The 22,358-nt window shown below is 41.6% G+C and overlaps 2 protein-coding genes and 1 long non-coding RNA gene across 10 annotated transcripts in view; 1 reads left to right on the forward strand and 2 right to left on the reverse strand.

Moving 5' to 3' along the window:
- Nucleotides 1-5,722, reverse strand: part of ctrip (E3 ubiquitin-protein ligase ctrip) — a 125,897-nt gene extending 120,175 nt beyond the window's left edge. For 2 of the 7 annotated variants that reach the window (XM_037412414.2, XM_037412406.2), the window contains exons 1-4: nt 5,006-5,134; nt 3,667-3,747; nt 1,926-2,054; nt 503-711 (exon numbers count right to left, since the gene is read on the reverse strand). In XM_037412414.2, the coding sequence (XP_037268311.2) occupies nt 503-711; nt 1,926-2,008 (292 nt within the window). In that variant the 5' untranslated portion in view covers nt 2,009-2,054; nt 3,667-3,747; nt 5,006-5,134. Of the gene's footprint in view, nt 1-502; nt 712-1,925; nt 2,055-3,666; nt 3,748-4,479; nt 4,628-5,005; nt 5,135-5,366; nt 5,507-5,618 lie in introns of those variants that run through there. The other 5 variants (XM_037412410.2, XM_037412408.2, XM_037412407.2 and 2 more) reach the window with 5 other exon arrangements.
- LOC119166800 (uncharacterized) lies at nt 5,608-21,071 on the forward strand. 2 transcript variants are annotated; one of them, XM_075891464.1, is made up of 5 exons: nt 5,608-5,962; nt 7,599-7,819; nt 11,046-11,217; nt 17,302-17,424; nt 20,935-21,071. In XM_075891464.1, the coding sequence occupies exons 1-5, from the start codon at nt 5,836-5,838 to the stop codon at nt 21,069-21,071; spliced, it is 780 nt and encodes a 259-aa protein (XP_075747579.1). In that variant the 5' UTR covers nt 5,608-5,835. The 2 variants fall into 2 exon arrangements, with proteins under 2 accessions (XP_075747579.1, XP_075747580.1); XM_075891465.1 differs by having other exon boundaries at nt 7,599-7,657.
- Nucleotides 10,497-21,082, reverse strand: LOC142809687 (uncharacterized). The gene is made up of 3 exons (XR_012894661.1): nt 20,954-21,082; nt 17,270-17,440; nt 10,497-11,107 (listed from the first exon to the last, which is right to left on the reverse strand). It is a non-coding gene; the product is annotated as an uncharacterized LOC142809687 (long non-coding RNA).
- Nucleotides 21,083-22,358: the final 1,276 nt, after the last annotated feature.

A 22,358-nucleotide genomic window follows, 5' to 3' on the forward strand; every position in this document is an offset into this window, starting at 1 on the left:
TAGCAATGCCCCAGCATATAAGCCACCACAGTGGGTGTGAAAGTAATAATATAGTTGTGGTTTCAAGTCTCAAACCCGAGATATGATTATGAGACGCCGAAGTGGTGTTCTCAAGCATGCACCTAAATCCAAGTAATTTAGCCTCAACGATTTCACCTCCATCGTGACCAACGTTCTTTGGGTCAGCTGTCAAGCACCATAATCACTAGGCAAGAACAACGGAGAAATGAACTGTTCAATAAGTATTCATGTTAAAAAGACAGGGAATGCAGACACAACAAGAAGTCAAGACACCACATGCTGTATTTATAGGTATTGTTTTTTGCCAGGACAGGTGCAGGTAAGTTTTGGAGTCTGCCTTCTATTCCGTAGCAGCGCGCCGTTTTCAGTTAGTGTTTGTGGCAGACTTGACTTCTATCTTGCGTCCGTGTTCAAAAGTCCAGTCTTTTTAACACCACTAGATTACCATGGCGGGTGGGCATGCTAGAAGACATGCCCTTACTGCAAGGCCTGAAGTGACTCTTGAGCTTCTTGTGTTGCTGGGGTGCGTCTTCAGAATCGAGGTTGCGCTTCACTGCGCTGCTGGGTGGCTGATCCAGCTGCTGCTGCTGCGGTGGTGGCGGCTGTGCTGGTGGCTGTTGAGCGTCCAATGCAATTCCGTTGTGGGCCGACGGGTAGCTGTCACAGTGAGCCAAGGTGCGTGTGCGGGACCTGCCACAACAAGGATATCATGAGCATCGCAACTTAAAGCCCTGCCGCACGACACATGTAATGTGATTCACAGCATTCATACTGAATGTCAGATTGTGGTTTTGGGTTCCTTGTCTACATGAGTATACAAAAATGCATTTGTAATTGGATGTCTCCATTCACCGGTCCAGTGTAGTTTTTTTTATTCTCTACTGATTAAACTGCAGAATTTGCTTTAATGATTCTTAGATTGATTTGATTGATATGTGGGGTTTTACGACCCAAAACCACTCTATGATTATGAGAGACGCCGTAGTGGAGGGCTCCGGAAATTTAGACCACCTGGGGTTCTTTAACGTGTTTATGACTCTTAGATATCGAGTGCGAAATCCCAACCTTGCTATCGGAAAACCGCTTCCCCAAAACAGCATGGAGTAATGGAAAAAAGAAAACAGATTTATAGACGTGGCCAATGAGAGGGAGGCAATGAGAGTCAAGTCGAAGTCCGGGTACAAGAATATGGTTGAACAATTTGCTTCAAATATCAAGCGGTATATGGCAAAATTTATCAAAAGGTCAATAGCAACTATTAATAATAACAGTGATAATGGTTTGCTTAAAGTTATTGATTTTGTAATTTTTGCCAAGCCCCTGTCGAGATAACTCATGTCATGAACGCACGAGTTTGGGAAACACATGCAATGGGTTAACGCCATAAGCCGCAAACATCATTGTGTTGTGGGTGCCTCATGAAGTGCTTGTGTGTGGTGTGTGTTTGTGTGTGGGTAGCGCACCGCTCAACTAACCGTTCAGCTGGCGAGTTGAGTGATTGCGGAACGGTGCACTGTACGCGAGCAGGTGATTGTATACGTGGCCCTGTGACTCGCTAAGCCTGAACCTACGGTGGTCTCGATTAGGTTAGTAGCGAGGTTACCACAAGCTATATGACGCATCAGATCCACAGTTCAGCGAAAAAAATTGGAGCTCATGCAGACTCTCCTCCGACAAACATATTTTGTGCCTAGGACTCGCTCAAACTCGGACTTGCCTGTATTTTCCTCAGCTGCACTCCCAAGTCACTAAAATTTTTCTCTACCGGACTCCCTTGCTTTTGACCTGACCCAAAATATCACTCACGATCGAAGTATGCGCGAGTCCAAGTCAACCAACCCACAAGCGAGTTTGCCAACCTGTGATCAGATTACACTTCAAAGCAACAATCCAATGCCACTTACCTAGTTTGAATGGGAGACCGTGTCCCAACGAGAGACTGTGGCTTCTTTAACCCCCCTGTCTGGCTGTTAGGTTGGTCGGCCATAGGCAATCCGCCCACAGCAAACCATACCAGGGTTTATCAAAAGGCTCTGCAAAGCAAAAGACACATGCAAGACTTTTTTTAACACATTTCAACCAACAAAGATGTAAAATTAAGCAAGGTGAACATTAATGGCAAATACAATTAATGTTAGCATATGGACGTACAACAATTAACAGAAAGGTTGTCAGTCGGAGATCTACAGGCCAAGTATTTGTCCTGCTGCCAATGAATAACAGTATCACTGGAAAGCACATTGGGTAGCACAACATAAGGGTACTAGCAAGAAGACACAAAAGAAGCACTTCTTGACTTGGTACTAACAAATATAAATGTACTCCAACTACCCCAATGGACTGCTCTCTTGCAGTTTATCGATGTCATTTTGATAATGTCTGTTTAGTATTGTAATTATGCTTTTTGGGTAAGTACTAGTTCTTGGTACATCCTGACAATACCAGTGACAATACATTTACAGTCACAAACAGTTTTGCCTTTATAGAAGTGACATTTGCCGTTTCTCTTGCCCCCTAACAAAAACTTCAAACAGTGACAATAACATTTTTAAAAACACACATCTCCTTGTTCATGCATCAGCTTGAGAGAGACAAAAAGCAGCTATGCTTCCAAATAAGAGGGAAGAAAGCATAGAGTTTGAGAAGTTAGCAGAACCTTCTTAGAGACCTCAAAAATTTAGGTTGTGAAGAAATTAATCCTGCACATGCAATGCATTTACTACCGTTATCAAAAAAATATTGATTGTTTAAAGTGGCTTTGACTTTGGATGGAGAATCGACGTTTTTCAGAAAGCCTCCGCTAAACCACGCTTTCTGGTCTCCAATGATAACCCAGCAGAAGTGATATGTGCCTCAGAAGATAAAGTAAGGCAAACAAAACTAAGGAGACCTCTGCACTTTGTGGCACAACAGCAAAATGCGTATGCAAGTTTCAAGACAACACCAGACCAGCTGGTGAGATAAAAGAGTTACTGTAAGCACGGCCTCCTCTTCATTGTCACTAAGCATACAAGCTTATTTCTTGCTATTTCTTGATTCAAATAAACCACATCAAAATCACCATCGGTAAAATAACTTTTAAAGGGTAAAAATCAAAGTACTAATTCACTGCAGCATAAGTATCCACAAGCGAGAGGCCCAGCATGCTTTTCAAATGCGAATGTGTTTATACATTTACAGCTACCTTTGGTAGAACGCACCATTTTCGCAAAACGTGCATGACTGAACACTCGTGCATATGAAATAGTCCCCACAACAGACTATGCCCTACAAGCTGATCAACTTTCATTTTTGACCCACACAGATGGCCACAAAAACAAGATCATATATGCGTGCTAATCTAATAGCTAAAATATCAAAATCCCCTAACAGGTACATCCAATAGGCACCAGCCATATATTCTTCACCATGCTGGTACATTATTTCACTGATATTAACGGTCCAGCAAATGTGGTCGGCTATTAGTTCAATATAGTACATATGGGTGTCAAGCAAAGCTTACTTACGACAAAGGTGCTGAAGCATATAAGATGACAGGTACACATGCTTTTATGGTACACTAATGGCAAAGTCGCCAAGCGTGAAAGAAGACCAGGAAGCAACAGTCTGCACTGCTATGATCCATAATGCGCAGGTTGCACTCACATTGGCCACTTTTACATGGCAGTGTCTTCGAAAAACTGATGGCGTCCAGTGACACTGCTCTTCCCTCGGCGCACAGCTAGCCTGAAATGCGAAACAGGTTGCAGTAAAAGAGCATCCCATAGTGTAATAAAAGCACACGACTTTCAAAGTAACTTCGCGAAATGTGGAACTAATTTCTACACAAGCGGGCAGAGTTGATTGTCACAGGAACCCAACACGAAACCGTAAGCACTATGGCGAATCACATTTATCACGCCACTCTCCAGTACGACGAGTTATTAAACATTAGACGCACCGGAGAATCAATGAACTGGAGGCACACGCTTCTCTCATCTCGCATACTGCGCTTGACTGCTCGGACGTGCGCAGTCTAGTACAAAGCGTTCGTAACCTTCGACACTACACAAGTTGCATGCGCAAAACGGTGACCACGATAGAAAGACCCCGAAAAAAGGAGGCTGCACCGGAAGCGCATAAAGTTGAGGCACACAACGATGGCAAGCAGTGAGACAACGCGTACAGCGGCAGATAATACCCCGCTTGCTCGAATGTATGGTGAGTCTAGCCCACTGCGTTTCCCTCACAGCTGCGTGCGACAGTCGAGCGGAGGAGTAAACTTCGACACCTCCGACGCTGTCCCAGCAATAAATACGATGACTAACAGCGATGTACAACGAGTTTAACTCGCCGTGGCAGCTGATGTTGAGTAGGCAGTCTTTTGTTTGCTTTCTATTTTCTCGGACAGAACGGGCGATTCGAGAAGCGGACGCATGTCTCCACAGCGCAACGCAGAGGGCTCACATCAGGACATACATGATCCAAACAATATTCCGCGCAGGCCACCATCTCTTCAACGAAACGCTGCGAACATACCGCGGGAAAACGCACCAACAAAGAAATCCGTTCACCTATCCTTCCCGAGGAAATAAACCTATCCGTAAAAGAAAAGATTAAAAAGAAAGGAAAGCTTGCTGGGATTAAAACCAGATTGGTCAGCTGCGGTACTCTGGCGTCGATAGCGACATTTACGCTTTCACAATTTTCAAACTATGTTTACCGCACTTCTCTAGAACGCTGAACGACTCTTTTTTATATATCCCCAAATAAAAACTAAATATTCGCCAAGCCGCTAAGCATTCACCACTTCGGAAAGCTCCCCGAAATACAAAAGCAAAATTCGAGGAGCACAAAAAAATACTAAATGCGACGCAGTCTAGGCCTAAGCTTACAAGGGAAGCCCTGTGTTTCCTTCAGAAAACGCTTTAATTGAGCACGGCGACGCGTAAACTCTCGTTTGGCGTCCCGAAATACGACGCGTGTCAAAAAATCGAGCACCTACCTACAACTTCACGACGGCAGCTCTGCAGCGGACAGCGAGCTTTTCCTTGCACGACTGGCTCACGATTTCCCACACGCAACGGGGGCTGGCTTTGGCTAGCATACGACGCATGCGCAATTTTTTACATTTTCTCGCAGTCATGTAGCAGCGCCCATCTGTGTTTGCTTGCCAGAACATTTTTAGCTGCGAGTGGTAAGGGTTATTTGGCCTTTATCATACGAAACGGCGCGCGTAGCTCGTTGTAGGAACCAAACGCAAGATGCTTATTTTTCGCGCGCCATCGCAAAAGTGTGACGCTACCAGTTATACAAAACGACAGGTCCCGTAGCATCACTCCATTGAATGGGAAGAAAAAAGCTACCTTGCGCTCCAAGATCGGCTTGCATTGTCGACGCTGTTGACGGCCGCTGATCGGACACCCGTTTCGATAACATTTCCTCACCGTACAGTTCGCGCCAACACTACGCTGGCACTCGGCCTGCGCCACTGCCAGTTCGTGAAAGTGCAATCGTGCAATGCAGCGAAACATACACAAACGCACAATGAAGCAAAGCCATTGGCAAAGCACAACCGAGAGAACAACGCAAACGGGGCCACGAACTGGTGCTCTTACCTCCCGTACGACGGTGGATATAGATTACCAATAACTTTATTTGCTGCAAGCCTCGATCTAGCGAAGCTTAAACTAAGATGAGCACTAAAATGTAATTCGCCCGAGGCGTCTCCAGCGGGTCCCAACCGATAGGAGGCGTCAAAAATGTCGTCTGCTAGAGTTGACGCCCGCGCTAAGAAGCGCGCAAATATGAAATGTAGGGCGCCACTAGTTTCGCATGCTGCTAGTTTCGCGCGCTAATTCGCGCCAAATGGAATTCGTCTCGAACTCTGGGAAAATGCTGACGCGGAAACTTTTTTTCTTCCTTATAGCCTGCCTCGCTGACTCGGACGCCCAGCTTTCATGTGAGACGTTTGCACACCTCATTTGTCACATTTTCAAGTGCAGTCAACGCGATGAAAATTAGTGCATCGAGATTCAGTACCGTAAATACAGGATCACCATCTCATTTGAGGTGTGGCAGCTTGGGCTAGTTGGTATGACATGACGATAGTTATAGCAGGAGAACAGAACGACGACGCAGAGACAAACAAGCCTTCGTGTCCTTCTTGTCTCTGCGCCGTCGTTCTGTTCTCACGCTATAACTATCGTCATCTCGTTTGAGGTTTTGCACAAGTGTAATTAAGTAACCATGAATACATTTAAGTGAAGTTATTTTGTAGATTCCCTAGCGCGCTCTGTCTCGTAATTTTGCTTAATTTCCCTCGCCAGAGGTGTGAACTCCGTCTTTGTAATCACAGTTTATTCATATGAAGCACAATTAGTAATCAGTACGGACGGTAATGTCAGAGCAACTTTATTGATACATGGTCGACTATAGTCATTTCTTGGCCCTCTACTACCAATTTGAGCTTCCAAACTGATTTGACCAAGTAAATAAAGAGCAGGCATATATAGCGTTAAAAGCCCGGAATACTACTGGTGTTTGATTTGTATACCTAATACAATCTTCACTGTTGTATTACACGATCTTCAGAGCGTTCCGCAAGAGGATTTTGGCTTTTTATAAACCTGAATGTTGTATTTGGCAAGCATGATGTGTATACTGTGTAATACATGAGAGGATGCATGGATGGATGGTGGAGTATTAAAATTAAAGCTATTCTTGCGGTTGAAATAATTCAGTGTAAACAGGGTGGGGGTAAATTGTTGAAATGTTTTCTTTTTTGTTCACGACAAACTGAAGAAAAGCCTTCCTGTTTTCGCTCAACAATTGTTAAAGGCTCAGAAATAATTGCCTGAACAGATAATATCAAAATTAATGAAATAGCAATAAAGAATTTGATATTTAGTGCTTAACTTATCAATATTGAATAAGTAAATAAATGAAAATATGCTCAAGCATCTATATTTGGATGAGTGCATGTCCAGCAAACAAAGTACAAGCCTGGATAACCACATAGAGTGTTTATATTAACATTGGTACAAACAGCTGGAATTGCAAATAAGTTTTGGGGATGCCCAAAGTATAGAGGAAGGCTCATACAAAGAAAAAATTTTTCAGCAGCACATTATGTTGGGTTAGATTGGTGCATCATTTCATGAGTATGAGTTGACGTTCATTCCGTCCCGAATTGTTTCTTCTCCAGTCTAGCCTTGCGCCACATCTTTCATGGAAAAAGTTCTAATCCACCCATTCGAAGAACGAATATTTGAAATAAGTCCACATGAGTTTTTCACAAAGAAAGCCATGCAATTGACAAAAATTCATCCTGGTTCAAGATTCAGTGTGCATGCTCTGGGATTTGAATCATTCTCCCTCACACAACAACCCCCTAGCATCCTGGTGAGCTCAGATTGTAGAACCACCGCCGTGGAAATGCATTGGTCCTGGTATTGATAGCATCCTGAAGCAGGAGAAATTTTTCAATGACTTAAAATGGGTTTACTGCCGAGAAAATGGCATGGATTTACTTTGCAGCTTTGTTTAGTAGTTAAGGCAACAAGTGTAATTTACGTAATTCCTTTGCCCCTCTGCAGTCCGCCTACTGGAGCAGTGTCAAGATGGCCAGCACTCACTGGAGCTCAGTGACAGCAGTGTAAATTCGGCAGTTGAGCTGACATTGAGCAGACACCCTCCATACCCAGGCAACTCTCGCTGTTCCCTCACTGTTAGTGCACCGTGGGCAGATGGCTTGCTTTTCGTCGTGCGCATGCTCAATATGCGCTGGGACGTAACGCGATGCCTCGACTACATGAAGGTACTCGTGCATGCTATGCAAGTGAGGTTAGGCTAGACAAAAAAAAAGAGTCACGACACAAAATTTTCTGACACATTTCAGTCCATTTATTCGTATGACACATATTACGCAAAATAATATTCTCACTTATTATAATTAAATTGCATTGATTTATATACACAGTATATCTCATCTTATGAACCATTCAGCAAGGAGAACAAATTAAAGGTAGGCAGCTTAAGCACGTATGTCCATGGTTGGCTACAATACACTGGGATAGGGAAGAAAATTTTAAGAGAACAAAAAGACCACCGTTGATGCTGCTAACTCAGGAACAGTTCCGTGCTTGATTTCGGAGACTTGCAATCAATCCTGAAGCCTTCAAGAACCACAGTAGTACTTTCGTTGCTTTTTGTAGCTGTGGTACGCAGAACCATGCATCATTGATTTCAATAATGGTGAAAGCTTTCCCATCTGGAGTGATGCGGAGCTCATGTCAGGTTGAAATGGCCAATATGATAGAGCGCAATGACCATATGGTGTCGAGGAGATCACCAAATGCCTCCTGTGCTGCCATAGGCGTCAGCAGGATTGTGCCTTGGGGAGTGCAAACACGTTTTGCATTGCGGAGTGCGAATGCTAGTGAGACTTAGGTAGAGGGCAAGTGCTGGAGTGTCTTGGGAGGACTCATTGCCCCTTTGGCACCCTCCTGCCAAGACCCATGAGTGCTACTGCCAGTTTTTTTTAAATGAAATCAAACAGCAGGAAAGCAAATATGAGTTAGGGACCTTGATTAATTTATTATCATGGTTCCTTCAACTGTGTCTATGATGCCCAGAAGCTTCTATTGTTCAAATAATTTGAGCTATTTTTGCATGCTCACTCGAATCAATGGGTGAAAATTTATTAGAGTTGATTTTACAACAAAAATAAAATAATTCTATGAGTTCTTTGAGGCCATACAGCCTTCAGTGACGTACTGAATGACATTACAAGATTACCATGACTTCTACTGCATGCATGCTATTATCTACAGACTGTGCAGATACTGATGAGAGTAAGTACAGCTGCAAAAAAAAATATTTTCTGTGCAGCTGCATCGCTAAACAAAACACATGTATGATTCAAGCTTTAACACCTATTAAACTGAAAGGTGATTGCCTAGACAAAATATTTTAGAGCTTATGGACACATCTTTTGAATTGAAATGTCCATCAATATAACAGTTCTCACATTAACCATGTATTTGTTTTACAAGTGTGTGCTCATGCACACAGTGTATGTAGTGTCGGTTCTGCTGGCAAGCAGCCATAGACTTTTTTCATTACAGTATGGCAGTTCTTGAATACATGAGCATGCGAGTGGCCTATGTCGAGATTTAGCTGCTTGGCAAACAATAAAAAAGTGTGTTTCATAGGTGACAAAAAAAATTCATAATGAAGTGCAATGCTTTCAATGACCTATTACCTTTCTACCTGAGGGGTGCCAAGAATAGACTTTGTGAATGGAGAATAATAACAGTAATGAAAAATAAAGCAAACTGCTCTCTTTTGAGCTAGTCTGAACAGATGAACTTGACGTGGGAAAGTCAACAACACCAGTATTATCAATACTGCGTTTGTCGGGAAGTTCAGTTTAGCATGTGTGGGTGTTCTCTTATGTGTTTGTTGCAAATAATCAAGCTTGTCAGTGCTTTTCTACAGACAGAATCAATGTCCAGTCACCACGAGACTGAGTGAAAGCCCCAGGAACTGTTTTCATTCACTAATAGAGTAAATAGACAAACATAACACATTTGTTCCTGTTGTTTGTACTTGTGTAAAATCATACCAACTAATACAACTTTCTACCTTCCTAGCTTTCTGCCATGACCTGATGGCCAGCCTAAGTGGACAGACCATAACACTATTAATTAGTTTTTTTTTTGCATGTGGTTTCTGTTGTATGAGTATTGCAGTTAGAAGTGTAAATGAGGATAATCCGTGAAGGAGCCATCCTCAGTTTAAATCCTGTCTTAATGTAGTGCAATCACTGCACTAGTGTACAGTCAAACCTCATATTATAACAAACTTTCATATCGCACGCAAATAAGTTCGTCATACCCGAAAATTCATTGTAAAGGTATTTTCCTAACACTGTATCTATTACAAGACTATTCTTCGTTTACTTCATTATAACTGATATTTTACTATATCCGGGTTTCTTATATTGAGGTTTGAGCGTACTTCAATGTAACTAGTGTACATGATGGCTGTTGTATGACATCTAGATAATTAGGAGTGTAGACTATCACAAATTAAGAAAGTACACAACAGTACTGCTTATGCCAAGTACGCATTGCTAAAACTGAATTCTCATGTGCTAATGTGAAGCCATTTGTTATTTTCATAGAAGAAAAAGAAGCTTGTATTTATAGGCCAGCAAGCATAAGTGCTGTTCCTCCCTTTCTGACTGCCTAGAGGCAAGAACTTAATGGCACTTACTGGTGCACCTTCAGAAACTGTTAGAGCTCAAGCAATACTTGCTGTTGGTGCAGCTAGTGTGAACTAATAATAATAATAATAATAATAATAATAATAATAATAATAATAATAATAATAATAATAATAATAATAATAATAATAATAATAATAATAATAATAATAATAAATTTAGCAAAACTGCAAATGTGAAGCGTATGAAAAAGTATTCTTTTTGATAACGCATGCACGTGAATTCACGATCATTTTACTTAACATTAACACTACCAAACAATCTTACGCACGCATCTCTTGCAGAATGTTTACTCACATTTCCTTTGTGATAAAAATGTTTTCCAGATTTCATGAGCTACTTTGTTCTTGCCTCTTCCAAAAATCTGTGGCTCCACAAAGCATGGCACAATTGAGCAAGAGGTCACATGCATGTTCAAATGAGCATGCTGTTCTAATTCCAATGTAATGCTGTCTGAGGCTAAATGTTTGAACTGTGGTATTTTTCAAACAAGTCACACGAAGGTCACTGTCAAATGTGGTGTTAAATAAAGTTACAAATATGTATGCGACCTCCATGCACAATTAATTAGTGAGCATGCTCACAATTTTTGTAGATACATAGAAGACTAACATACTAGAAAATTCTGCTAATGAAGCCCGATAAGAGCAACCACAAAATAAATAAATTAACTACACAACTACAACAAACGAATGAGTTCCTTTTTATTGTGGCATCATATTGAACCACGACATATTTGATATTCACCTCACAGCTGGTTGACAATGAAAGGGTCTTGCTGGCTCCGTTGTGCACATCCCGGGCCATTGGATCTCGCTTCGTTGCCATGCGAGAGAACAGAATCACGCTGGTAGTGGTGACCACAAAGTCAACTCCAAGTGGGAACTACACTGGACTTAACATATTGTTCACTGGTTATGTCAGCAGTAAGTATCTTGAAATCTTGACCTTGTCTATCTACGTCATCTATAACAATGTAACAAATGTCAGCAGTGCACATATTCAAAGTGATAAGAAATCTTTCAACGAGAACTTTCGCTTTCTTGTTCCTTGCCTGATTATGTAGTCCTCAACAGTGCACATCAGCAGCATTTTTTTTACATATGTATCTAATGTTCTTTGGTATGGCTGGCTTGAATTAATGTTTTTGGAGTTTAACATCCCAACACCACAATATGATTATGAAAAATGTCATAGCAGAGAGCTCCGGAAATTTCAACCACCTGGGGTTCCGTATTGTGCATCTAAATCGAACTACACAGGCATCAAACGTTTTTACATCAACCGAAAATGCGGTCGCAGCAGCCAGGGCTTAATCTCGTGACCTTTGGGCCAACTGTTGAGCACTACAAGCACTAGACAACCATGGTAGGTGCTTAATTCGGCATGAACTTCTGGCCCACATGAATCTATTTTCTGCTATGAATAGTATATACATGGGAAATGCAAGTATTTACATTGCAAGTAATATTAATCTGCGATGGCTTGCAAGGCTAAGTGATGTCATGCAGGAAGCCAGTCTGATTAACTTCTCTCAGTGACGTTAGGAGTAATTTTTTAAGCTCTTTGGTGAGACATTGTTGATAAAACTGATTGTAAATATGCATTCCACACAACTGCTTGCTTTTATTCCTTTCTGTAGTAAATTTGCAGGTTATTTTGTAAATTCTTGACAGCTCTGACCCAATATATATGAAACGACATAGCATTAGGATGCGATAGAATGCATTTGGCTCAAGGTTTACCTTGGATTAACCTGATTTAAGCGGGCTGTACGATGATCCAGTCTCAAATGGTTCAAGTTATTTCAGCAAGTTCACAAACGAAAAACTATTTCAAAAGCCTTGTGTGGATTTTCGTGCGAGATGGCTAGGAATGCTAGATGTAAGCTATCGTGCTGCTCACTAATGAAGAGTCACTACATGCAACCTGTCAATAAGCAAATAAAAGAAGGAAATTTCAAAGGCTCATTTCTTTGTTTTACACAACGTTAATGAAAACCAGTAGATACTGAAGCTAAAGAAATTACAGGAAAAGTTCATTGTACATTTACAAGCATTCTACTGTTTTTGTTCCGGCAGACTTGATGCCTTCGGGTAGTAAGCGAAGGCTTATTACTCAGCTGTCTGCTCGCTGACGCATCATGTGACGCAAGCTGATAAATGAAAAGAGTGTGCCTCACTTGCCGACTCTACAAGCAGCGCTGACTAACATTCCCATGTTTGCATGCACATAAATATTCAATAATGTGGACTGCCACCGTAGTTCAAGTGACATAGCCTCGGGCACATCAGTTGAAGGTTGATGTTCGGTCCCTGCAAGCACCAAGTTGTCTTTTCATCTACTGCATTTTCTTCCTGAGCTAAGCAAAGATACCTTAAAATTTTATCGCAATACTCGAACAAAATGTATTCGGTATACATACACAAGATACTACAGAATTGTTGTATCTGATACGATACTTTCCAGCTGTATCTTAAGATACTTCGATACATTTGTCGTTATAGGCCTATATGAGGAGGGATATCAGATGCCTATAAACAAAATGTTTTCTTGAATATTTCCTAGCTGCTACCAATTTTGTTTAACTTTAGTGATATGTCTGTTATTATCTAAAATCTCTGCCTTTTCTGCCCAAATACGTTAGTTTTAATTCCAAAACAACTTATTGGCACTGCTTTGGCTGCTTAACATGGCAGCTCTTTACATGATGCGCTGTTCGTCGACACTTTCTTTAATGACAGGTGTCACTGCTCCACTTGCTGATGAGCCAGTGGGTTGCCATCTACTTACAAGATCATCACTCATTAACAACATATTCACTGATGTGCACTTTTTCAACACTTCTTCTTAAGAAAACTCGAGATGGCCAGAAACGTCTCAGATGTACCGCAGTGGCATAAAGCATTGCAGAATACTACTGCTATTCAGATTGCCACTTATAGCTCTAATTGCCTGGTAATTAGCAACAGCAAAACAAACTTTATGATGAACAAATGAAAAAAATTTGAAATGAATATAAATAACTAAAAATAGCTAGGCGCTTTCGCATCTGTCACAGTGAATAGAGGGTGTCTCACGTAACTAGAACCAAATTTTTTTTTTAGCGGGTTAACCACAGCTGCAAGAAACCAATATTATATGCTTCATCCTCATCTGGCCCTTGTTACGGTATTTATTATATAGTGCTTAATAGAGTGCAAACTAAAACTGTCACAGTTGCAACTTCTTCATGTTTGAGCGGCGCACTCTTTTTGCAAAAGCGGCCACTACAGTGAGCAAAGTGACCTTCGTACTTTCCCTAACTTGTGATGGGAGCACAAAACTTAGAACCGTTCCCATGAGATAAGTGCACGCATCCTAACACATGAGGCGACAATCTTCAAAGAGTGTTCTTCTAGCCTGTCGTGCCATCTCAGTGGGGGCGATGAAAACATGCTGAAGCCAATGAGCTCTGAGTACCACCAACAGCAAATGGTGTATATAAATATCTCACCGTTAGTTTGTTCAAGAATGTGTTCTTCGGAATCCCTGCTGACCTCCTCTAAGCAGTGTAACTGACCTCTCGGCCGGTCCCCTCTTTTGGGAGTATAAAGTTTTGATCACCATCATCGTGTCCCAGTTTAGGTGTTCCCTGGCCCTTTCGTTTCGTGCCGTATGCTTAGGAGTGAGGGGCCACAGGTACGACTCCCAGCAACAAAACCTTCATGGTTTTCTTTTTTTGCTGTCTCTTACCCCCGTATTCTAAAACCTCCCTTCACTCAACGCTTTGCCTTCACTTGAGAGAGCCGATGGAAGCGCCATCTTTAGGCACGGAAAGTCCCTGCATATTAGCGATAGTCTGCTGCGATTCTTGAGTAGCGCAGCATCATTTTTAGCCAAGTGGTGGCGCAGTGTTCAACTCTGTCAACTGAAGAGTGAAATTCGAGTCGAGGAGCATTTGTGAATACGGGGGTTAGTGTATATTTCACGTCATATCCATGATGGATATACGTCAGTATACATGGTAAATACTTTGTAGACTCAGCAACAAACGTTCAGGTTTACGCCATGATGTTCTCATCATGATTTACTGCATGCATATTTACGCAATATTAGAGTTCGGCTGCGTCTTGTTTTCTAGTGCGCCTGCATACAAACTACGACCACTAGTTCTTTTAGAACGCAAATCATTATGATTATGTCTTGGACTTCCAAAATTTGTATCAAATACTATTTTATACAAAGAAGCACGCTTGCCTTCTCTCCGTACTCAGATTAACATCCTAAGCGTGCGTACATTTCTAAAGATTTATGCATCGCCATTGAGGAGATCGCAATATATTTTTCTTGATCATCCGACGCAATTTTCTTACCATCTGTGGCCAAGATTACGGTGTCCCCAAGTAATTTTCACACAGACACAATTGGAAACATTTCAAGTGCAGCTCTGTGAAGTATTAATCATAAGCAGATCTATACAATGAAGTCTAATAGAATTGGATGACATATTTGCCAAGAATTGCAAACATTTACCCAGTAGATACTTAAATTGCATTTTGGAGGACCATTTATCTAGTTTAAAAACGGCTGCAGTGATAACAACTTAAGCTTCAGTTTGTGAAGAAAAGGTAGGGGTGGGAATTGCATCATTATCTTTGGATTGGTCTTTTTTCAATTCGCTTACCTGACTTTACTCCTATTTATCATGAATTACTTGCCATTATATGAGCTCTATGGAATTTACCCCTATCATTATTAGAAGCCGCCATTCTGACAGAAAGCCTATCCGTCTGTTCCTTATTAACTGCATCAAATTGTTCTTTTTTTAGAAATATTTTATTCCCTCATTCTAAGACATATACATATTATTCGCTTGGTGTGGGTACCAGGGCACAAAGGTATACCTCTAAATGAACAAGTGGATGCACTCGCACTTTTATTATGTAATGGTTCGATATTGTCTATTTTGCCGACATTGGTGTTTGTAACTGTGGCGCGTTTTGAAAAATTTGCCATATCGGACAACTTCGCTAAGTCTGCGTTGTCAGTTTCTGAGTTCCCTCACCTCAATTATCGTTGGAAGAATCGATGGTGTTCCTCCCGAAGGACCGAGATTGCAGGTACCAAAATACTATGTTGAGTCCCCCCACTGAATTTTTACCTACACAGGTCTGGTCTGGTACAGTCACCTTTATGCCTCCATTGCAATGAATGTGAATCTCTTGATCATTTCTTTCTAACGCGCAGATTATTCACCAATCAGAGAGAAAAAACTTTTAGACGAACCGCTTCGAAGGTTTAGATTAAATTTATCCCTTCCGGTTTTTCTTTCCTTTGGGGCTACCGTGCTGGGTTTCAGCCACAGGAGCGTTTGCGAGGCCATTTGCAATTCCCTTCGGGAGACGAGAAGAATTGAATGCTAAGTATATCGTTAAAAAAAGTTATCAAAATCAAGCATTATAAATAAAAATTTAACATTTTAAAATTATGAACATTTCCTTTTAAATAGCAAGGCACCGTTCGTTTCATGGCCGATCCCCCATGGTGGGTTGCGCCAGGATAAAAGAGACAAAGAAACAAACAGCAGTGTAGCCGTGGTGGATCTCGGCATAAAACACTTTCGTGTTAATAGATCAATTACTTTTATGTTACTTTTTTTTCAATTTTAAGTGCCAAGCATTTCCTTGCCTACTCGCACCAGAAAGATTGTATCTGACGTGATCTTGGCTCAAAAAGAATGGCTTACACTTGAAAATATCCCGTAGTTTAGCAGTGTTCCATATCATACCAGGAACCTCATGCCCAAGAACCACGTGAATAGGTCATTCAAGTATGGATAAACATCAAGCCATGAAGTTATAAAAAAATACACGATGAAGTTATAAAAAAAATACACGAAAATTCTGGCAGATTCAACACATTGTTCGAATCGATTTCATCAAAGCAGTCAGCGAGTAACTGCCTTTTTTTTTTCTACTTTGAGCTGATAATTACAAAGGGGGTTGCATGCCTTTGTGTAAATTAAGTAACTGTTGGAACATTGTGGGTTTACCAAGCACATTGGCTACAATAGCACCTAAAGGGTACCTTATGATGAGTCGTAAGTAAAATGTGCAGGCACGCTTGCATAGCGTTTGGGGTTGCATACATGTAGCCTCAGCCCCTTGCCCCACCATGATGCAATTAACTTTCATTAATGTCTCAAATGCCGGGGCGCAGACAATGAATGAGTAGAAAAAGGTTTGGAGCTATAAAATTACCACGTAAAAATGAAAGACTAGTGAGGTTTTGATATCTGGGTCAACAATACAGCCCACGTGAATTGCCATTAAGATGAGCAAATATATACAGAGTGCTAAGGCGTGTGTTTCAAGACATTCACATCCACGAGGCTGCCATATTCTGTGACTTGAGGCACATGACTGTAGTTCACATGAAACACCATCTTAAAAGCTGTGTCTCCTGTTACAGTTCTTCTTGTGAATGAAGTGACATGTTACAGGTCGCTGATTACACAAAAAGACTAGTTGATTTGGTATGAACCTCTGTCAATAAAAGCACGTTGAGTGAAAATAATGCTTTTATAACCATTTACACAAATATAAGAAATTTAATCGACAACATGTAATTAATTTCACATAATTGGGTTGTACACAAGTCTCATGAATGCTTAGTCAATGCTATCCTCCATGTTCTTCTACTCTTTCTCTTAAAAGCGACAACTAAGAAAGCAATAAAAAGCAGTGCTTTGCTGGAAATATCTCCTTCATATAACTAATACTAAGTAGACTTTATTATTTCTAAAATTATAGTGATTCACAAGATAACAACCAGCTTCTCAGTGATTAGGAATAACGTGCTTGGCCTTGTTTATGTGAAACATCCTCCAATAAGAAATATCAGAGCATGGCAATTGGGACTGCATGTGCACCTTTACGCGTTCTGTGAATTTTATAAAGTCGCTTAGACTCTGCTATCACCACTAAGTCAACTTACAGCTGTTTTATGGCTCTTCTGTCACGCTTCAGAAAATCGGTGCAGTCCGAACGACATGTTTCTGTGCATGGAATCAAAGATTTGCATTTCCAAGGCCCTGTTTTGTGATGGCATTGATCACTGCGGCGATGGCACTGATGAGCCAGAGGACTGTGGTAAGAGCATTTTGTGCTGTTTCACATAAGAAGAAAAAAATTATGACGCAAACGTGTTTCCTGCTTGGCTTTATTGAATATCTTTTTTTTTATATATTCACTGATTCTCCATTCATAAATGTCTGCCTGCTGTCTGTTTTGACCCTAGTCAACATCACAAAGCTCTCCTAGCCATTATTGCCTGTAGGTGTAGGTTGGCAAAAGGAAGTGGAACTCACTCAGACTTACTCGAGAAATATATACATATTGTACTTTGGACTCGCTCGGACTCAGACTCACCAAAATTTTCCTGGGTCGAACTGAGTCGAACTCACACTTACGAAACTTTTTTTAAAGCAGACTCACTCAAACTCGCCAAAATATTGCGCGCTCAGATTCGCACAGACTCATGGCTTGATCCGAGGCTGAGGGAGTCGACTCATGAGTAAGCTCGCCGACCCATGCCTACCTAATGTAGGTAAAAATATGCCATACATACCAGATAAAAGCAGAACTGACAAATGTAGCATGCATAGGTGTGTGCGGGGGGCAATCCCCATAATTATCTAAAATGGGCGTCCAGTCAACTCTACATCTTTAGTCAGACCTGTCCCATCCTTGTTCAAAGCCAAGCAGGATCTTGAAGCCACATACAACTTTGATGACAATGGTTGACAAGGGCACCTGATGTCGCATTCTAAGAACATATTATTTCCCACCTACCCCTAAGAAAGCCTGGCACAAAAGGTAGGCGGTTGTGAGAAGCATGTTGCATCCATAGCACAGCTCGTTTTCTTTTGGACCTGAGCTATTGGGAGGCTTTTTTCCCCCTGGTGGAGAAGAACCCTGTACACGCTCTTAGTTTCATGAATCACAGAGTTAGAACGCTGCAAATTACAATGTGTGCAAGCAGGCATAAAGGGCTAGAGTAGTCAACAATGAGTACAAGATATGAACGAGAGGAAGGAGAGAATGTATGTTTTACAGCGAAAGCTGCTACGAGATCAGAACACGGGTTACATGCAGCGCCGTAGTTGTCCGCCGCCGTCGCGCCCGCCAGTGTTCGTAACCAGTATCGCAAGAAATAAGAAAAAAGATTCGGTAAATAAAAAACCCCAAGGGCACAATGGAGTTCGAACATGGGTCTGCTGCATGCCAGCCCAGTATTCTACCACTGAGCCACGCCAGTTTTTTTTTTTTCTTTAATGAATGACATTATCACCAGTAAAGTACACAGGAGCCACGCCAGTGCTTGGAACTCGTTTCTAAGCTGGCTTTAGGTAGAATTGATGTCGGAAAAATATTTGTGCTAATATGAGTAATAAAGCATTTTAGAACATTAAAAGAATAACCAGGCATCACACAATGCAACTTGCGTAACGAGTGGGTCGTCCAATGCTCCAACCCATTAGAAAACTTGTTCTTGATCACCTATTAACTGAGGCGCATACCCACTTCAGGCATAACTCTTCATCATCATGAACCACTGCATAAAAAATTGCACAAAATTTTAGCAAGTGTGTAGCAGATACAACGCTTCTCCAAAGAATGACGAAAAATAGCGTAGCGAATGCTCGCCTGCTACACAAAAGTTACAATTATTTATTGTGTAGTGGGTACCCAGCAAGTGTGCTTGTAGCAGTTACCCAAAGCGTGTTTAGAAAAGGCTTCGGAAGGCCACTCTTCCAGCTTTCATGCATGCACCACGCAAAAATAGCCTTTAAGATTTGTTTCTGAAATTATGCAGAGGGATTTCTACTTCATTATTGGTGTTAGACTTGAAGCCCACAATATGCAGTGTGCTAACAGTATATGAAATTATAAAGTCATACTTTTGTTATGCGGCTGTAGAGGGGTATGCGTGTATGGGGGCAGAAATTAGTACTGTTGTGCAGGGAAATATGCTGGGAATTTTGTCACCGTTTGCAGGGAACTATTCCCAAAATAGAGAATTTTCATGTCTGAATGGGAATTCTTCCGACGTAGTAAAGAACATCACTGCTTGAAGCTACGTATATTATCCTAGTTGAACAGTACAGACAAGAAAAAGAAACACAGACAGACAGCACCTGTCCATGTTTCTTTTTCTTTGTTGTTTCGTTTGTGTGGTTCAACTAAGATGAACACATGCCATCTCGTTCAAGCTTCCATTCCTACACACATTACTTTGCCTCACTAGTTTCCCAGTTGACATGGATAGACAGCTGCGATACATGGATCTGTGGAGGGAGGCCAAAGTACATAATTAATATTAGTGTCATTCCAGAAAAACTGTGCAAACATGCAGGAACAATGAAAGAAAAGAGATACATACATTGGGTCGAAAGGTATTGAAGACAGCAGATTTTACACGTGCACTGGTAATTTTGTAGTATTTTCTTTTTGCTCTTAACGTTGCTCAACCAAATAACTCAGACTCGCACTCCTGGTTGTTGATTGCTCTCTGTGTATGTGTGTTAACATCTGTCAGCGTCCGAAAGGGCTATATAGAAAGGTACCTCCCACAATCACTGGAATGCATGGTTGGCATTAAATTTTTGCCAATTTGAAATTTTTATAATGGGTACAATATTCTACATGTCGGTTTTGCATCCTCTCCTGGAGAGGACTTATATTCCACCAACATGAAATATTTCAGTGAAGGATTCACAGTATATGTTCCCACTAGCTGCTAGAACATGGCATCATGACTGCATATACTGGAGCAAACAAACATAACACAAAAAGGTACTATAGAAAAAAAAAAGTTACAACTTCCAACCAATAGTTGGATGTCAGCTTTTTATTAATGTGAAGCAGCTCTTCGATTAGCCTGAGTAACGCTGTCTGTCCGTGTGTCCGTGCCAACGCGCCGCACCATGCTCCCCTCGCCGCAGGTGTTGGGGCGGTTCCACGTAGGTCACGCCTTCTTTCGCAGTGACGTCACTCTCCCTCTCTTCACCTGCTCCACCGCTCGCAACGTTCGAGCGCGCACATCGAGTGATTTCTTTATATCTTTCCACTATTCTTTTTATCCATCCTTCCCCCCTCCCCTAGAAGGCGCTGCGCCGCGTCGCCAAAATGCAGACATAAATTAGGTGCCCGTTTCCTCTTCTCAAGAACCACTCACTCACCTTTTCGGCTCGTTTATCCACAGTGTAGTTTATCTGCGATTGAAAGGACGCCGGAGAGCGAAGCTCCTTCGCCCGCTGAAACATTTGCCGAAGCGATTTGGACTAACCCGGCCGTCGCCGGCGTTGCGAGGGTTAGTAGATTCGATAGCGTTCGCGAATTGATTTGCGTCGCGCCTGCAACACCAAGGCACTGCGCCGTGCTCCCGACCGGGTTGCAGAAATTAGGTGCCTTCTCTCATCTTCTAACCACTACCACCACCGACACCGACGAGGCGCAAGTCGGTTAACCAAAGCGTTTCCCCAATAACCTTGCATTATTTATTTGCCACTTTCATTTATTTTAAATTAAAGTAGTTTAATTCGGGACGTCAATCTAATTTGCATACCTCGCATGCCACTTTTTTTTTTTCACACGCAGAGAGCAGAAACCGGCGCACCTGGATTGAGTGGGCTCCATTGCTGAGCTGGTTATCAGTGTACGGCCTCTTCAGTGCAGTTCTCTTCAAAGTGTACTCCAAGAAAAAGCGGTCCATCTTGGTGCTCAGAAATTTGTGACCTCAACTTGGAACAGTATTCTTTTTGACAGTATGACCAAGCACCGAATGACCATGCAACGAAAAGTTCAACGAACGGAGATTCAGAGTTGTATCTGAACAAATTTCTCGCTCGAGACCTGTTCGAGCCTCCATGTATCAGTGTACGTAGTCGGTTCTGCACGATACAACTAACGAAATTCCATGTGGGGCCGATACCACTGCACGCATCGTACTTAGATTGGAAGCTTCAAGTTCTGACAAAACCCAATTACACATTAACGTAATCATTCATTACAGATGGGCCATTTCCATAATCGCAATTTTCAACTATAAGCATTATAAATTTCACCAGCAAATCGACAATCTTCTCAAATATCCCCTCAACCTTTTCAAGTTTTTCATAAATTTTCTTTCTACCAGAGCACGAGTCCGGCTGGACAAGTGCGACTAATTCCGCCAGTCATTTCATCTTAGTTTCCAAAAATTGAACTTGCATATCGTTTAAACCTTCCGTAATCTGCTGCACTGTACTTACATTGCCTCACTGAAGGCTACGGCAGAAAACTAAAGAGGGGGAGAGAGCAGTTTTTTTTTTAACTTTCTTGTATAGAACACCAACTTCAGCAGCACTTTAAGCAAGCGCGTTAATAGAGATTTTCGTATCCACTTTCACGAGACATTGTTGGCTCAAAAGCTTTTTCCATCAATACTCCAATGCACCATATTTCATTAATGATAACACACACGTACTTTAGTCCTAAAAAAGGACTATTTGACCTTTTTGCAAACCTCAAAGAACTAGGGCCATACATCTTAAAGCGAATTACTTTGAAAAAATTGTTGCATGGAGGCTTCCTCAAATTAGGTATCAAACGCATTTGTCCAAGTATGCTACACGGGCAGCCGAACAAATTTATAGTGCACAAGTGGAGCCTGTTATCGATGCACTTGAATAGACATATTCACGCCATTGGTTTGAGTTAAAACTTTTTTCAAGCGAGGCATCTCGACCAACTAGCATACTATTGCAGTCTATCGTACAAAATAAAAAGCCCCTGCAAGCAAGCACGAAAAAGGCAACAAGTTGCTGGTTTTTTTTTGTGCCAAGCCATGCTTCCAGAGCAAATACTGTAAAGGCCTTTTGAACACATTTTTATAACCTCTCAATGCCAAATTAAAGAAAGGAATCGTGGGCACCTTTTATACTGCAACATAAATGGGCAGGCAGTTTACAACATTAAGCATTCCTTTGAAGAGGGAAATGGTAGATACGTCTTAGCCCAAGATGATTCTAGCTGGGACTTTC

Source organism: Rhipicephalus microplus, chromosome 1 (assembly GCF_043290135.1).
Source record: "Rhipicephalus microplus isolate Deutch F79 chromosome 1, USDA_Rmic, whole genome shotgun sequence".
NCBI classification, from domain to species: domain Eukaryota; kingdom Metazoa; phylum Arthropoda; class Arachnida; order Ixodida; family Ixodidae; genus Rhipicephalus; species Rhipicephalus microplus.

What these genes read in the sequence shown, in the direction of transcription:
- LOC119166800 (XM_075891464.1), top strand. Translation starts at nt 5,836, where the DNA reads ATGCTGCTAGTTTCGCGCGCTAATTCGCGCCAAATGGAATTCGTCTCG. An exon ending in CTCGGACGCCCAGCTTTCAT is followed by an intron (nt 5,963 to 7,598) that starts GTGAGACGTTTG and finishes GCCCCTCTGCAG; the next exon opens with TCCGCCTACTGGAGCAGTGT. An exon ending in GTTCACTGGTTATGTCAGCA is followed by an intron (nt 11,218 to 17,301) that starts GTAAGTATCTTG and finishes GTCACGCTTCAG; the next exon opens with AAAATCGGTGCAGTCCGAAC.